Below are 18184 nucleotides of genomic sequence, written 5' to 3' on the forward strand. Positions count from 1 at the left end.
ATATTCCGCCCATAAGGAAGGGAAAGGGAGGAGAGATCGGCTAATCGTGACAAATACTGATCCGGGATTGCCGAATTATAAACTAATGTCTCGAGGAAACTTTACCCGGAGTAACTTTCTTCCCTTTTACCCGATTACGACTCCCGAGTGTTCACTCAACCTTTAGCATGTATACCTTAAGTCGGCTGTCTCGAGCTTGGTTTGAACTTTTACAACTGTTGCTCAATAATACAAATTCTATGCATTTTTCTATCTAATTTAATTATTTTGAAAATTAAATATCTGACACTTATATAACATGTATTAATTTATTCATTGTTTTAATATCTAATCTTATTTTTTACGTCTATTTTTGCTGAAAGATAATTAGAAAATAAAATTGATCGAAAAAGAGAAATCTACTTCTTATCAACGAGGAAAAATCGATAACGTGTAATGTCACATATCAAATAATATATAAAGTTTTAGACGTATCGTGAACGAGAATCGACGCGGATATTGCACCGGTGCATTTCCAACTGGCGGATCGAAGAGATGATTTCGCCATCTTTATATCTTGCGACCGGGCGTGTAAAGGATAACAGAAAGAGGGTGGTTGATGGCAAAGTTAGAGGGCGAACGTGAGTAGGTGGACGAACGGCCGGAATGTTCGGGCCAAGAGAGAAAGGAAATTGGATGATATTTCCCGCAACGATCAAATCTTATTGCCAATTGAAAGAGGAAAGTTCGCGGTACATTTGCCCCGAGAAATCACCGGCGACGAAGAGGTGAGCTGGCGAAAATAGCCACTGCGATCTGCCATTTCGCGAATCACTCGTGGTGGCTTTCATTGTGAATTAAGGGGACAGATTGATCATTCTTGCGAATTATTAATGAGGAATACGTTTATTTTTGTCAATATAATTTAGAATTGAATATTATATGTCCGCAATATTTTTCATCTAAAAAGATTTCTTCAGAGAATCCTCTTAATATTTTTATATAAAACAGATATTTTATCTTGCTTTATTTCGAAAATAAAAAAAAGATTTTTTTGTAGAACATTTAGCGAAAGAATTTTCAGTGCTTTTAATGTAAAGCGCAGATTGCAAATTTCTGTGCGATTTCCTTTCGTTTATTCGTGTCCCCTTATCGCGTCGCACATTTCGGCAATATCATCAGAAGCCGAAAGATTGCGCAAAGTGGAGGTTCGCGGTCCAATTTCGATGTCCCTCCTCATAATTTCATCTATCAGTATCCGCGAAAGGACAGAGCGGCCACTTTCGCGGGAAGATCACGTTTAGGTTTGGGGTGGGTTGTAATGAGCGGACGAAAGCGTCAGCGGCATCTAATGTTAGAAATTATAGCATATTGGCAATAAAATCCGAAGCGGGGTCCACCCTTGTACGAGCGAGCTCAACACGGTCGCCGCTTCTATTTAGGGAGGTGGTTCGCTTATTGTAACGAATGTCGGAACCACGTTTTGCCATTACACACGATCTTGTCTCGAGGGAGAGAACGTCTGATATAACCGATAACATTCCCAATCGATAATCGCGCCATTGCCTCTTACGAGCATTATTAATATCTTGGTGAAATATTGACACATCTAATAATGCGTTTATGAAATGATAAAAATAATATTATAAAAATTGCACGATATACTATCACAAATTTCAGATACTATTTTAAGCTTTAATATTTAATACATATTCTGGTTGCAATAAATTTGTATCACTTTTTAGTTGACCATGTCGAGAGATTGCATAAAAGTTTATTAATTTATAAGCTAAATATGTATAAAACGAGAAAACAATACAATCCAATGAATTAAAACGTATAGCATTTAAAGCATGCACGATTTTTTTCTCTTTAACAAAGTACGTATGACACGTATTTAAAGTTGTATGAACGAAACATTCAGTGGAACGATATAAAACGTAAATGACAAATTATTTTAAAAATTATTTAAAAAATGTCATACAATACGTTATTCTTAACATTAATTGTATACAATAGTTGTGATTACTGACATATTTCTACTTCTGAGAATTATTATTGAAATATGCACGTTTACCTATACTGTAGAATAACAAAGTGCAGTTTTGTCATGGATTTTCCTAACTTCCATCTATTCTAACATCTTTTTCTTGTCTTTGGTATTTGGCGATCTTATACTGAAATTAACTTCCGTTTCAGAACTATCAGCTTTGCATCCAAATACATCTGATATTACACTGCTATCTAAAAATTTTGAATATATTATATGAGATATTATATATGTAGATTTATATTTTCTTACGAATTTATTATAAAAATATATATTTCAAATTCTTTAATGTATTCTAATATAATACTGTATATATATAATAATATAATATATTAATAATTTAATTTTTTTATATTTTAATTTAGTCAAAAACTTTCAAAGTTCTGGCTATAACAATTATATATTATTATCAATTATTAATTTGCTCTTTGTACATAAATATTATATATATTGTATGTGAACAGACCTGATAAAATTCGATTTCAATACTGCCTTCATCTTTTTCATTGAAAGAAGCCGTGGAATCTTTACTTAGAACTGATGATATATCTAATTTTCCTGAATTAACATATTTAGGTACTAAGCAGATACTATCCGTTAAACTGCAATCATCGATTTCAGCGGTTTCATCGACTTTTAAAGATTCTATCGACTGTCTTGACGTATCTTGATCCTCAGTTGGTTTAAATTCAGGTAAAGCATCGATCTCGGATAATGTTATTTCACTGTTTTCAGTAAAAGATTTTTCCAAATTATTTAAATTGTTTGGAACAATTTTAAATTGTTTATCTTTCTCTTTTATTTTATTTTGAAGATGTTTCACTAAAATCTCGTATTTTTGTATTGTGGCATCCATGCAATTCTTAAACAGAGATATTTCTAAATCTTTATCTTCTAGTTGCATCTTCAAACGAATTATGTCGTCTTGACTGTCAATTTGATCTTGATTGTTAATTTTCAATTTGCGAGTCAGTTCATTAATTTTGCCCTTATTATACTCTTGCATCTTATCCTCTGTTATCTCGGACAAAACATCGCATTTGATTGCAATTTCTTGCTTCTCTTCGTTCGATCGTATTTGTACTTCTTTTTCATGCAGTAATTGACATTCATGCTGAACAATCTTGCGCTCGTTTACACAAGCTGCTTCATTTAAGGTGTAAATCACATCTCTGATGGTTTCTAAATTTTTAGATAATTCGGTAATATGTAATGTCTCTTCTTGTTTCTTCGAATCTGTGCTGCACTGTTTTGTCAGAATAGTATTTTCCCCGATGAGGCAAGTTTGAGTGTCTTCATTGTCGTGACTATATGAACTATCACATACGCTGATAGATCTTCCACTTCCGTTTTGTTCGCTGCTCACACCTGAATCATCTTTGTTGCTGCTATCGCTCGATTTTGAAATATTGCAATCTATACTATCGCTATTTTCGCAGAAGCTTCCGTGATCGGTGTCAGAAATGTTCGATAATTTCTTTTCCGCTGATTCTGCACGCGTTGAAGTTGCAAATAATTTTGGAACGACAATCCAATTGTCAAAATTGCTTTTGTTTTTAGTAGATGAACTCATATGCGTCTGAAGAGAATTTTTCTCTGCAGAAGAAGCAAGTACGTTATCATGCTCCAAAAATCTATCGATTGCATAATCATGAAATGAGATGTTTGTCGATCGATCAGATTTGCATTTTTGATTCTTCATATCATTCAAATACTGTTGAGTTTCAGCAAACTGTTTTTCTTGCATCTGCATACGATCTGTCAGCGTTACGATATCAATTTCTTGGCGCAAAAGTTTCTCCTCCAATTCTTTAATCTTACTCGAGGTATCGTTCGAGAGATCCTCCGATTTTGATAATTCTTGATTCATTATTACAGCTTTGGAAGCGGCTTCAATATTTTCGTTCTGCGTCGCGCAAATATATTCGTTAATCTCTTTAAGCTTCGTCTCGGTCATTTTTATCTCTTTATACAAGCGTTCCAGGTTGTTTACAAGATGATCGGGATCGTTTTCAATATTGCTATTCCATTTACGAATCCTAAGTTGCATGAGCTGTCGGAACTTTATCAATTCTTTTGTTATTAACGCCAATTCGAAGCTGCACTTGTTCTTTTTGCAGAGAATCGTTTTATTCTCATCTTTCAGTTTCTTCATCGTTTCTTTCAAAAGCGTCATCTCGGAAGTAACTTGGGCATTTTCAGTCGCGAGTTCTTCATAAAGCGCGTGACTGTCCTCGATGTAATCACCAGTTTCGATCTCCTGGGTGTGTTTCTTATAGGTTGCCTTCATCTCTTCAATCATGCGTGAATAATGGTCAGCTAACTCGAAGGTCAGCTTTCGAATGGCGTATTCGCGATTCATAATATCATTTTTTGTAGTTTCCAATTCTTTCATTAACTTTTTATTTTGTTCTTGTATATTTTTATACGCTTCCCAAGCGGTGTAGTTAATCTTCTCCTCGTGTTCAGACCATGAACGAATTAATAATGTTGAAATATCATTATTATTATATGTTTTTGAATCGGTTACTTCACAATCATACCAATCTTTATATTTTTTGTATGTATCAATCAATATTAACTTTCTAGCTACGTCACAGAAATCAAAAATATTTTGCATTTCAATATACAAATTCGGAGTAAAAGAGACATTTACTATAAAAGTCAGATTTTGTTGACCGGAAAGAGCAGATTGGAATATTCTCGTTAATTTTGATTCGTGAAAGGGAGCCACCTTATTTTCACTCACAGCTTTAAAGCATCTGCCAAGTACCAACAAGCTATTATTGATAAAGCTAGCTTCGTGCAAATCTGAATTTTTCTGATACGTTTCAAATTGCGTAAAGCCGGCCAAATCACAGAAAGTAAGAGTACTAAATATCTTTTTGCTTGAATCAATATCTGTCATTAGATTTATTTTAAAAATAATATGCGATCGAGAGCGTCTTGGATTCGATGACGTCGCAGTTGTTCTCATTCTCGATTGGCCCGTCAAGAAAATCTGACAAGCTTCCAACGCAGTTCTGACATACATCTGCGAACTAACAATATAAGTTTTGCCTTTTTCGTCCGTGACTAATCTCAATGGTGAGTCCATTTCATCCAACAGATCGTAAATTTGTCCGTTATAAATTTCCACAAAGGATAACCACACCTTGTTCAATGCCAAATTTTCGCACTTTTTGCATCCATCACAAAGATTCTCCGGCTGCGAGTTCTCCAAAAATTTCGTGGCTTCTTCTGTTGACATCTGCTGTATAATTATCTCCGAACTCGATCGAAATGTTTTCCTCTCTCTATAATATGGTCTACATGTATTCCGATAAAAACTATCTTGACACTTGAACTTCGGCGTTAAAAGGCAACATCTTTTCTTTGAAAACACGAGCTGAATGCTACGCATTATTATACCGGGTGACGTGGACGTGCCGAACAGCGTATAAGTTTTCCCGGAATCTCTTGTACCGTAAGTCATAATGGTCGAACTTTTACCATTGAGGAACTCCCCAACCCGATGTTTTATGGATTGCTCGAACATTTCCGCCTGTGAAGTTTCTGATCCGAAGATCTTCGTGAAAACGTGCCTGTTGACGGTGTCCTTGCTCGATGAATTTCGAACATTACTTTCGAATGATGGAAGTTTCGTTAGAAGAGTCGACGGATTGAGTATCTGATAAATGCTTTCCCCTTCTTTCGTTTCCGTTGACATCGGTTTTATTCTCAGATACATCTCGAACGAAGTAGACATGTTGGAATAGAACTGTGTCGATTCCATATCGGAATATTCTGTACTTTTCTTATTGTAACAAATTTGGTCTAACTTCTCAGTTAAATTCATTTGTGAATGTGAAAATCCTTTAAGAAGAATTTTTTCTGATTTATATTGGACTTTAACGTAAATTCAAATATACGATAAAATGATTGATTGATATTCCGAATTAATTAAAATTTGGTTATGATTATTAAGAAAATTATTTCATGTTCATGCTATATCAGTATTTTTCTGAAACGTTATATTAAATGTATTATTAATATAAATCTCTATATAAATTAATATCTATAGATAGAGAAAAATTTGCTTACCACAAACGGAACCATTGAAAAATGCATTAAAAAATGTTGACATAATTTTCAGGACATTTTTACAAATACATACGTGACATCTTTAATTTTCACGAATACCATGCTTTTCAATATCGTTTCATTTCTGAGTTGTTCAATTCTTACGATTTAACCTATACGTATAAGCAGATAGATATCGACGACGGTATCCCGAAAAGACAATTGAAGTCTGACGTGAAAATGCCCTCATCTGACTGAAACTAGAAATATTGATTTAACAGAAATCTATTTACTTTTTGGTAGCCATAGAAACTACTCTTATGACATATGCAAAATATATACAAAAAAAGTTCTACGGAAAATAATTTTTTTTTCTCATTTTATTCTTTCTATTACTTAATCAGAAAAATGATTATAAAAAATGGATATTTAACAAAAATTATTTATACATGTAATATCGTGAGTATATGTATATTTTATTAAAGATTATTTCAATATAATTTTCTCCCCAGCTATTCGAAAGGATGTCTAATTTCGTCGCTAATTCGTACGTCATAATTTACGAGAGGACACATTTTCTCTTTCGCGTCCATTCATCTGTCGCCAAGGCATGCGTGTTCTAACGCATATGAGAGAACGCATGAAGACGAACTCGTCGAAATTCGGCGATGGTATTTGGCGATACATATGGCAAAATACGGGGAACACGCGGGAGAGATCGGCGCGACGCCGAGGAGGAAAGGAATCCTCCCGTCTCGAAATATCTTCAAAGATGAGCAGCATGCGGTAATTTATACGCGTGTCGTCCGGCTCATTAAACGCCGCCAATCAAAGCCGAAGCTAATAGCGGGTGCGCATTGCGCAGCCGGCCTCTTCTCTCCCTCTTCAGAAGCCTCCCCAGAGCCTCCCCCTCGAGATGGGCCTCGTGCGATGCGCGAAATCCGCCGTAATCTCGGCATCGGAATCGGTATCGCGCGAGCGACTCGCACAAGTCGGCCACTGTGCGATCCCCGTGCACCGGTTAAACCGCCGAATGCGGTTTGGATCGGCGGTGCCTTTCAAGCTACAATCGACCCCTTGTATCGACAGTATGTGGCGGCGGTCGCCGCAACCTTTGCCTCTCCCATCCCGGCGGCCCTTCCGCTGTCGGAGCAGTCCTTCTGCTCCGAGATTTCGCTCTTAGCTCTTCCCTCGCGGGTGCGTATCGCCTCATCGCACGCGCGCGTCTTCTCGTGTACCGGATTAAAGCTCGCCGCCGCGAGACCATCCACGGTGGTCCCTTATTGCCCCATTCAATGTATAACTGCATCGATATTGCTCGATAATTATTCAAAGCAACGCGATAAAAGCGAGTTTATATCATAGAGAAAATTATGATTAATATACGATTTCGAAGGGTCTTGTATCTTGCACGGGCAAAACTTTATTCTGCGTTTTATTTTTTTGTTTTGCGAGATACTGTATGTATAATACAAAATTTCCGGAGCAAACTTATATAGGAAGGGGTCCGAATCGCGTAGCGTCGTACATATCGAGACGAAGCTTCGGCCAGGTCGGAGACCATAACGGAGACTCGAGGGATCTTAAGTATTTACGTCATAATAGACACATCACTTTTGATCTACGGCGTAACTCGGCGATACGATCCAACATACCATGGGTCGTAAAAACCTCGAAGAAGAAGAAGAAGAAGAAGAAGAAGAAAGAAAGAAAGAAGAAGAAGAAGAAAGGGGAGGTCCTCCTTTCCTTTACGGCGAGAAGGAGAACACGTGAGCGCCAATATATAGGCGCGCTCGTATATAAGATGTTGCTGGTGTATGAAAAATAACAGCCGTTGCCTCGCCTCCCCCTCTATATATCGGGCGTTAATGCCTCCACGGTGGATTGATGTTCCGCCTTTATGGGTTATTTATTTAATACTGACAAATTTCACCCGGTGCCCCTGCCACCGGTGTTGTGGCCTCGCCGACCGCTTCTTTTATGGCGCCTTTGATGGCGTTGGAGAACCAAGGAGACTCGCGGGGTACCAGCGATTCGATAGACACTCTCGGTTCCAGCACGAAACAGTATCTTGAAACCCCTGAATCGATCGAGGCGTTGTTTTCTTCTCTCCATAATCGTGCCACGCTTTCTAACGCATTATGAGAAAGGTATGCGATGAAGAAGAAGTGTAGCACGATGTAAAAATACGATATTCTCAAGTATGAATTTTTAACGACGAATTTTTTGTGGAATACAGGCATGTAATTTGACGATGTAAAAGAGGAAACCTGCGCGTACACTTTTATCTATGCTTTCCCCTTAATTCAGACTTAATTCTAAAAAAAAAAGAAAGAAAACGAAAAGTATTTCAGAAATTTCCGTTTTGCATAAGAGAAGATGTAATCGTGAAACGAGCTCCACTGCTTTAATACACAATCGGTAATTAATTCATTGCTGCATAGTAATCGGAGTTGTTCACACGTTTCCTCCTATTACTAACCATATGATTACGATTTAATTATCCTGAATAATTAATTGCTAACGTCACCATCACGTTCATTCATAACGTAACGTTCGTCGCTCGAGGCGGCAAAAGATGCAATCGATCGATGATCCAGATATCGCCTATATCGATCAATTTTATTACACATCACGCACGTGTGTGCTCGATGGAGTGCGTGCTTGTGCGTGTCCCGTGGCAGCTGCCGAAGTCGCGCGGCGACTCGTAAGAATGATGATGATGATGATGACGACGACGACGATCGCATGCAAGAACGAGAGAGGGAAGAGCGAGAAGAGAAGGAGGAGAGAAGGCTATCTCGCGCGTGTTTCAAATCAACTCAAATAATAATGATGAGTTATAAATGCCACTAGACGGCTAACCGCGGCCCAGACTGATCCCGAGTTAAGATACGTCGGTGCATCCGCGTCTCTTGATACAAATCATGTATTGGCGATAATGCAATAACGCTTCACGCATAATCCAACTGCGCTCTGCATCAAGGTTGCATTAATCATTATAACAATGCGAGTATCGATGGGAAATAAACTTGCGATAATGAACGCAAATTAGAGAACGTGCATACATGATTTGTGTAAATATATTTTTTTTTATTTCTTTCACACTTGTGATTTTTATTAGCCTCGATAACTCGTGCATGCGATGCAATTCATCGAAAGAGTTAATGAACAGTCGTGGAAAAAATAAATTGAAGATACGCGCGGTATAAATCGCGCATAAATTCGCAATAACGTTAATCGAGGAAAAAAAATATAAAACAGCCACGGCATTGTTACTAAAGCGAATTGCCGGTTGTAATCGGCCTGGTAATTAGATGCAGCGGCGAGTGAGTGAGTTATGGCTCGGTAATTGTAGGGCAGAGACGCATGCCTTACCGCAAACGTTAACGATTGTCTATGTATCTTCGCGATGATCGTGATCAAAGAGAAGCACACAGGTATAAAATACTCATAAATATCGCCTGGCACAAAAATACGAACGATCGAGTGCGCGTATATATTTATATATATATACATATATATACTATCTTCTCGAGTTTGCGACTTCTGGCGAACTAATTACATCGTAAACGTAAAATTGCGTTTGCCACAAGCTACCTGCGCCAGAAGATGCCGCGCGAGTGAATAATATTCGCATTACTGTCGCCTTTTGCGTTAATAACGGCCGAGTTGCGGACCAATTAAGACACATCACCGAGCAAAACGATCGAAGGGACTTTTAGTGACAGTTGGCGTCATTAGGGGCGATGATGTCCAGCCGCATGTGCGAGAGCCCCATATTCGTTTTTAAACAATTTCATAACATGAGAAGCGATCGCTATCGCCGCGTATCATCTCTGTGAGATCATCGGTGACCATCTTTATATAAGCGCGCGTCATTTCCGCTCGAACCTACGGCTGGGTTATTGCGGTCGTCAAACATCTGTCCGTATATGAGTTAATCAAGCCTCGATCGATTTCTTAATCAAGAACTTGACGTCTGAAAACAATGGTATAAACATTTATGAACGTTCGTTTCAAATAGTGCCAGATGTAGATATATATATATACATAAAATTGTAATAACTTAATGCTCTTTATAAAAAAATTTTGAAAATAAATAGTAAAAAATCAAAATATAATAATAATGTTTTATTTAAAATTCTTTTTATTTTTAGATTAATTTAAAATTAATTCTACGATTCTACATGTAGAAATTATACATTTTCTCTAGATACTTTGCTTTCTATTCAATTAATTCATTAAATAAAATATAGTATGTCTTACTCTCCTTCTTTGAACGTGCTTAAAAATGATTTGCAATCGAAAATCACCGTATATTGTCATCTCTGTCTCTATATCATAGCCTTATTATCTTTTAATAAATCCTGCCGAGCTATATATAATACTTTATCTCCTAGGAGCCGAAAAACCCATCATAGGCTTCATACAAGAGAAGATGGTTGAATTCACGTCTTCAGACATCCAGTTTCTCAAGCGGCTTCGACCGTTTCGCCTCGAAGATATTAGATTTATCCATTTGTTTGCCGAAAGTCTCATAAATATAAGCTCCCTTTGACGGCATCCCACGGGTCTTATCCGCCGTCATGATCTCGTGGGTGGGCGGGTTAGATGAGCGCACGGGGTGCGAGGGTGTAGAAACAGAGGGGGTAAGATCGATTCGATATAGTTCAGCTTCGTACCGGCATTAGTATTCCCAATTAACGAGATCCTTTCATCGGCCACGGAGATAAAACGGGGAGAGGTTACATTTATAAATATGATGATCGTAAAAGGGAGGCATTACCATCGATGAAACGAGGCAGATTTTCTGGTGCTTCCAGAAAAGAGAAAGAATGAGAGAGATGGAGAGAAGCGCAGTTATTGCACGGAGAAAGGGACGAAATTGATGGCGACGCAACGGGACGGGGATGGGAGATCTTACGGATCGTGTCGGGCGTAATCTAAAGGGAATAATTAATGCCCGCCTCATTGGCGTAAGCTTTCGCCAATCGCAAGGAACTCGCGAAATTTCCAAGCTGATCCTTATGTTAATTCAGAGTGCTTTTCACATTTATTATACATCCTAAATATTATAAATGCATATACATTTTAATATATATAATTTATTTATAATAAAAATTTTTTATACATAATTTAGATTGACTATTTGGAAATATAGAAATCTGAATCTTTTTAATTTTTTAATTTTTTTTCAAATTTATCTATATATAAAATATGTTTACTGTATAAAATACATTTTAAATATATAATATTCATATACGAGAAAGTCGTAACTCATCAAGGCACATCTCAAAATTGTACTCCCGACAAATAATTATTTAATTAATTTCCGGAGATACACCCAACGATTAGTTCTAACTTCTGACAATGTTTGTATAACAACAAATTTCGATGCAAGGAACGTCGAGTATACAGGCAACTGTACGAAGGCGGCTTATAGGGGCGTCGCTGGAGCTGATCAAAGACGATGAAGCTTCGGGGAGGAAAATTGGTAAAGAGGGACTATGTACGCGCTACAAGCGTATCCGTCGAACGATTTTACGCGAGACGTGGAAAGACGGGAAGGAGAGGTGACAGCATCAGAACTAATACTCTGTTATATCAGGAGTTAGAGGTGTTAGCGAATTATATCGTTTACCGGATGTAGTTAGAGGAGAAAGAGGATACTATGCACCCAGAGGAATGGGAAAGCAAATTCTTGTCTCATTATTTCTCTTCAACGCGATAAAGAGGGAATAGATAATTATTGAACAATAATATATATATATATATATATATATATATGTTTATATATGTGTCTATGTATTGTGATATAAACTATATTGTCTGCTATTCTGTAAAATCAGAGATTCAACAATTTTTTCTACTTTGCTTAAAATTATTTTATCAATTATATATCATTTTGAAGTATAACGCTATTTCTGTGTGACGGTATTTTTAGGAGAATGCGGGATGCTTGAACAATCAAAATTGAGATACTTCTCGCATTTTCCCTTAACATATATTAAGTGTGGTGTAAATCAAAGAGCGGAGAAAAATCGTCGCAGTAGCGCGAAATGACCTTCGTCCGAGCAGCGGCCGACGATCTGTCCACAAATCATCGACGGACATTCGCCAAACTGTAATCAGTGTTCATTAGCCTGGCCAAGCCGCGATTCTACGGGGCTTCTCCCGTGGGGGGATCTTTTCAATAACTCTTGGTCGGCGGTAATTGGTGGCGGACGATATCTCTCGTAGCTCCACTCCTCGCCTTTTCTTACTCGGGGGGGTCCTCCACAATGTCGTATATAACAATATCCCCGGCTGTCCGGACCTGACCGCTATAGATAGAGAAACATTAAGTGTCTAGGACACGCACCCACACAGACATTCAGACTAGCACATCGTGCAGAAACGACGAGCAACCGACGTAGGTATACGTCCTGTGACGCACGTCGACAACGATCGACCACGACGACGATATTTGAAAGAGAAGGAAGGACGGAGCTTGTGTCGCTATCACATTGGCTGCCGATGCCCTTCTTTCATTCCATGTCTTACAGATACCTTCGCCAGTCGTTCTCATGTTTGTTCGATTAAGTAATCTCGCAGAGAAAATTCGTTATATTAAGTAAAATTACAGAATTACGTATACTTAAAATAATTTTCTTCAAGTATCCCTCGAAATATATCGAGCTTTTATGTGAATAATATGAATAATTTTTTAATTTTAATAGCGTTATTTGTGGTTGTCCTTATATACGAGATCTAATTATATATATATATCTTTATTATTAAAGATCAATTTGAAAAGCCGATTGTATCGAAATAAAAACAATGAATACACGGATACAAATGGCATAGATTTGAGAACCACTGATATAAAAGCAACGGATCGAAAGGGGGTAGTTGAACCGGGGATTGAACGGACGCACATTGGGTCATAAACGTTTATATTGCGCTCAGTGCGCCAGTAATGCCGATATTGGCAAGTTATTGGTTCCCTCCTCGGATACGGAATCACCTTTCGGTATCAGCAAGACCGCCGCAAACCGTAGCGTATCTTCGTTAATCCGGGAAAGTATCGCCCGGAGTATGGAGCGCAGAAAGTTTAATTGGAAATATCGGGGAAACCGAAAGTGCCGGAGAACAGTGTTGGCAGCGGGTGTCCTGAACTGGCGCATTAAACAAGGCCACTTCGTAGGCAATCATATCCGTATTATCGAAACACTTTTTTAACACTTTTCACGTAACATTAATTAAAAAATTGAAATACATGTGGTATTTACACGCGTTTAATACAATTCTTTTTATTCAGATATTTTAAGAAAAGCATACTATATTTTAACAAACAAATTATAATATATAAATTTATATTCTTTTATATTAAATTATTATCTTCTTAAGCATCTAATCATTAATTTATATATACTATCTAATATCTGTATTTAACCAACGACTTTGAGAATATTATTTAGAATAAATATTTAGCATCTCTTTTTCACGTACAAAAAATAACATGGCAAAGCTCTTTGGAAGGCATATCAAAAGCTGGAAGGAATTTTCTTTCCGACGATACTTGCTAGACCCAATCAACTGATATCGCGAGCTTAAGCTTTCCAAGAGCCGCAACTCCTGATACGGCGGTAGTTCGACGATGGTTAGGCGGCTTGATCACGAGTTAGTGGTTCGAGATGGCAGTGAGGCTAGGATAGACTGTGGAAGAGAAAGAGAAGGCCAAGCCGACTTTATGTCGGGACGTAAGCCGGTTATAGGCACTGCCGATGTTATTTGATGGCCAAATGCACTTCACCGACGCGGGGTGACCTAACGTTGCCCATCCTCTGTCCTAGCCGATCTCTATCGTCCGGCTAGTATTTTCCAGACCACCTCCATCCTAATCTCCCCCACTATCAGCGCGCGAAGGTGAAGAAAACCTCGGTAGATCTCACGTAGAAACATAGGATATTGAACGTCTCGTATCATCCGTTTTAGAATTAATATTCAGAAATATTTGTATACCCCTGTGGAAAAATATCTCCATGTAGAAGTTGTAATATTTACGTGCAAATATATATATATATATGAACGCTTTGTACTACAAAAAAATATTAATCGCTAGATTTAACGAGTGACCGAGATGGATTTTTCTCCTTTTTGGTTTACCACAAACGAGAAGTGACCGAGATGGATTCTTCTCCTTTTTGGTTTACCACAAACGAGAAGCGACCGGGGGAAATGGCAAGGCTTTCCGCGCGCGAATATTAAAGAGCCATCGATAGTCGAGCATCGCGCAAAGGTACAAGAAACGACGCCAGCAGCAATAGGAGGGCAGACAAAGGGAGGCAGAGAAAAGGGAGATCCACCACCTCCATCTACCTCTTCTCTCCGGCCTGACTCGCGCTCGGGCGAGCATAAAACGCGCCGCGCGCATTTCCCACCCCCACGCATTAATACCTAACCGCGCCCGCAAAACTTAATGAATTCTTTAGCGAGATCAAAAAGAACTCCGGTCGGGCCGATACGACGAGCGGCGGGAGAGCGCGGTTGTTCTCTCCATTTTTTCTTTCTTTTTTTTAAGCACGGGGAGCGAAATTGAACGGCGATATTCCCGGTACGCTTTAACGATGACGTACACCTCCCGACCTCCCTTACTGCATCCCCTATATTCTCCATTTCTCTTAACGAGGCACGTTTTACCAAATTCTACATCTTACTCCGCCTTTGCCTGACGCGACAAGGCGTTGATGCATTATGCTTTGTTCCATTGAGCTGAAAAATGCACTCTAGAATCAATGTCCAAATATTTGACAACCATTATATGCATAGCTATTAAATTGTTAAAAGAAATTTCAATTAACAATGAGGGAGAGAGTTGAAAAAGAAAAAGAATTTAAATATATAATGTAAAGAAATTTGACATCTTTTCAATTAAGATTTGTGATAATAAAATTCATGGGGTTGAATTTATTAGATTTATTAAATTATTTAGCATTCTCACCCATGAAAATAAATTTATTTTAATAAATAATCATAACAAGAAATTAATACAACATACTTTTTCATTTATTTAGCTTTATTCCATATGTCAAAATTCAGACGAACGATTATAATCATAGATAACATTCCACAATTTAAAATTCAGACGGACAATTCATTTAGCAAAGTCTACAAGATTTATAAGACAGTGATATGTTAAGATAGTCGTCGCGCGAGAAGCGAGAAAAGAGAGAGAGTCGAAAGAGACAGCCACATGCCTTCGGTAAGCTCCTGGTATTCAAGAGAGAACGCACCACCTTGGTACCGGCTGAATTGCTCGCGACTGCATGTCTTAGGGTGATTGGGAGTTATGACTCCTAAACCGTACTCCTGGGCGTCGGAAGGACTTGACACAGGTCAGATACCGCCTCGTAAAATGTTATGAGAATTAATGTCAACCCCCACCCCTTGCCATCCACCCTCCGCAGCCACCCTATTCTTCGCCCTCGTCCGAGCGTTTCCTCCGCCGACACCGACGACATCGTCGGCGCGATGTCCTTTCGGTATTAGCCAATTTCGTCGTTACGGTGACCACAATTTTTGCGGCTAATGGAAAAGTCGATACCCGATTGCCCTCGGCATCGGCCATTAAGACGCGATCGGCCAATCGTCGGTTAAGATTCATCCGAATGCTGATCAATCGTCAAGTTATTGAGCACTTGGTAATTCGTATGTGACTTTTATGTAACTTATTTGCGAGATGCTCGTAAGTAAGTGATTGATCGATTTATGCGAAGTTAATATAGTCTTTATCTTCTAAATGTTTCATTGACATCGCGCGTATCTCTGTTTAATGAAAAAATTTGATTTTACGTATTTAAATATAAATGTATAACTTAACACGTGTCTCGTACATTTTTTCGGCAATAGACGATCGGATGAAACTGAACCATCACGAAATACCACATTTTATAAGTTATATGAAACGCCTGCAACTGAAATCAAATGCGCGTTTATATAATTTGACGTATATGCACGGAATTATCGGATACTGTTAAAGATTTCATTCCAGTTAATTATCGAGATCAAATTTAATTAACTTCGTGTGTCGTGATGCTGCCGGCATATACCGGATAAATAGAAATTTCCGTACTTCTCTTCTCTCTAATTTCTCTCATATGTGAATTCGAACAGTCGAACGTGTGTTCCTCTCTCATAGCCACACATCAATGTCGACAGGAACCACGGTACTAATTATTATTTCTTTCTTTTTCAATCGAAATCTGTCATAGCGGACGCTATACAGTCACGCGTGCAACGCACTTTGCGTTTAATATCAACAGACTGCATCGCGCACCGAATTATAACCGGAACCTTTCAAAATGACGTACTTCCTGGATTTAACGAGCTGCATTACACGAGCAGACACAGAAAGAGAGAAAGAGAGTTTCACCGAAAACTTTATTAATTATTAATTTAGTCATAAGAATGGCTATGAGAAATTATGCAATTTTAATTACGAATACTATCTTCTTTAGTTTAATCAGTTACATTTGCATAAACAAAAAGAACAATAAATTAAAAGAGTATGTTTTGCGAATATGTTTTAGTTTTGCTATATGTATAAAAAAATATATATTATTATCAACTAAATTTTTTTTATTTGTTAATTACAGTATTAATTATAATATTTCTGTTTTTGAGCAATTACATTCTTTAACATTTAAATTGCTAGAAAAAAATAAATTAGTAAAATAATTTTGTTTTACCTTATACAGGTACATATATATATTCATTATTTCTGATCAAAACATATGCATTAACAAAAATTAATTTTCGCTGCAAATAATTGATAAAATAAATGACCACTCTTTCTCTTTCCAAATAAACATATACAGTCTGCTTAAATGATTTCCGCGAAATCGAAACGTCCACAACGTTGACAATATGCGACGATATAGAATTGCATAGACGAACACTCGTGGATAAAATGTGGCCTCATAAAGACGCTATACATCGGCAATCGCTGGATGAGTGGCCTCTTCCGGTCGCCCACCAGCGTTCCACGCTGTGTGTATACATTAGCCGGCGGTGTTGCTGCCGTCAGTTTAGACGATGATTTAGTAGAGGCATTGATTGGGTCGATCAGAGGCCATATCATCTCATTTAAGGCCTTCCATCATCGGTGCCACTATTTATAGAGCGCAGCTATCGCGCTCTCGTCCGCCGCTCGACGCGGCGACGCGATGATCGAATCAATTTTCGTCCGCGTTCCTTTCGCGAGATTTCGCGCACACGCGCACACGACATCCCGTGTAAATGCCGGTCGTAACACCGATTGGAAGATTGCACGGAAGTCTTCGTCTTCGCGGGAGAGAGAGAGAGAGAGAGAGAGACCACCGCGTCCTTTTCAATATCGCCTACGCTATTCATACGCTTGAGTCCCAGTCGTTAATCGACGCGGACGGTCGACGCAAACATGTCGTTTAGTATAGCGCATCATCGCATGCACGCTCGCATCTTTTGAGTGGCATTAATTTTAGACGGAATAATAATGAGGGAGAGAAAGAGGGAGAAAGAGAGAGAGAAAGAGGTCAAAAACTGTCTGGTCACTGTTCTCGTCTATGATACAAGAACACGAATGGATGCTGATATTTGCGCAGTACGGCTATAATAAGCATGTCGACAAAAATAACAGTTCTATGTGAAAAATGCCACAAATTACATTCTTTTTTCTCCCCCTCTTATTTTATCGTTTAGAGAGCAGTATTGCGATACACGAGCAAGCGAAAAGGAAGCGTTAGATATTTTTAAAATAAATCTAATAAAAATATAACGCGGTGTGTATAAAATTTGTAAAAATGTGTATATATGTGGGAGTGTGCTTTGGATAAAGATCCATCTCTCTCCCCCCTGTCTGCCTCATTCCTCTTTATAAAAGAAGACTATGTATCGTGAAACGTCAGAATTCACAAAAACGGGAGCTGTTACGCGAATGACGCGTATCCTGTGTTCGCGATTTCCGAGTTACGTAAAATTCATACGAAGAAGAGACCAGCGGCGGATGATGTGATTTGTTGCGCGAGAAACGCAGTGTAAAAGACCGCTACGCATGTAATTACGAAAAAC

The 18184-nt window shown here is 38.3% G+C and overlaps 1 protein-coding gene across 1 annotated transcript; it reads right to left on the reverse strand.

Annotated features, from left to right (window-relative positions):
• Positions 1 to 2110: 2110 nt before the first annotated feature.
• On the reverse strand, positions 2111 to 5777 carry LOC114941006 (uncharacterized). The gene is made up of 3 exons (XM_085483582.1): positions 2820 to 5777; positions 2492 to 2735; positions 2111 to 2223 (listed from the first exon to the last, which is right to left on the reverse strand). Exons 1-3 carry the CDS (start codon positions 5775 to 5777, stop codon positions 2111 to 2113), a joined length of 3315 nt encoding a protein of 1104 aa, XP_085339708.1.
• Between the last annotated feature and the right edge of the window lie 12407 nt (positions 5778 to 18184).

The sequence above is a fragment of the Nylanderia fulva genome, unplaced genomic scaffold, assembly GCF_048542155.1.
Source record: "Nylanderia fulva isolate GAGA-0341 unplaced genomic scaffold, ASM4854215v1 Scaffold10, whole genome shotgun sequence".
NCBI classification, from domain to species: Eukaryota; Metazoa; Arthropoda; class Insecta; order Hymenoptera; family Formicidae; genus Nylanderia; species Nylanderia fulva.

What these genes read in the sequence shown, in the direction of transcription:
- LOC114941006 (XM_085483582.1), bottom strand. Translation starts at nt 5,777, where the DNA reads ATGTCTACTTCGTTCGAGATGTATCTGAGAATAAAACCGATGTCAACG. An exon ending in AAAATAAAATAAAAGAGAAA is followed by an intron (nt 2,736 to 2,819) that starts GATAAACAATTT and finishes ACATTATCCGAG; the next exon opens with ATCGATGCTTTACCTGAATT. An exon ending in AATCGAATTTTATCAGGTCT is followed by an intron (nt 2,224 to 2,491) that starts GTTCACATACAA and finishes CAAAATTTTTAG; the next exon opens with ATAGCAGTGTAATATCAGAT.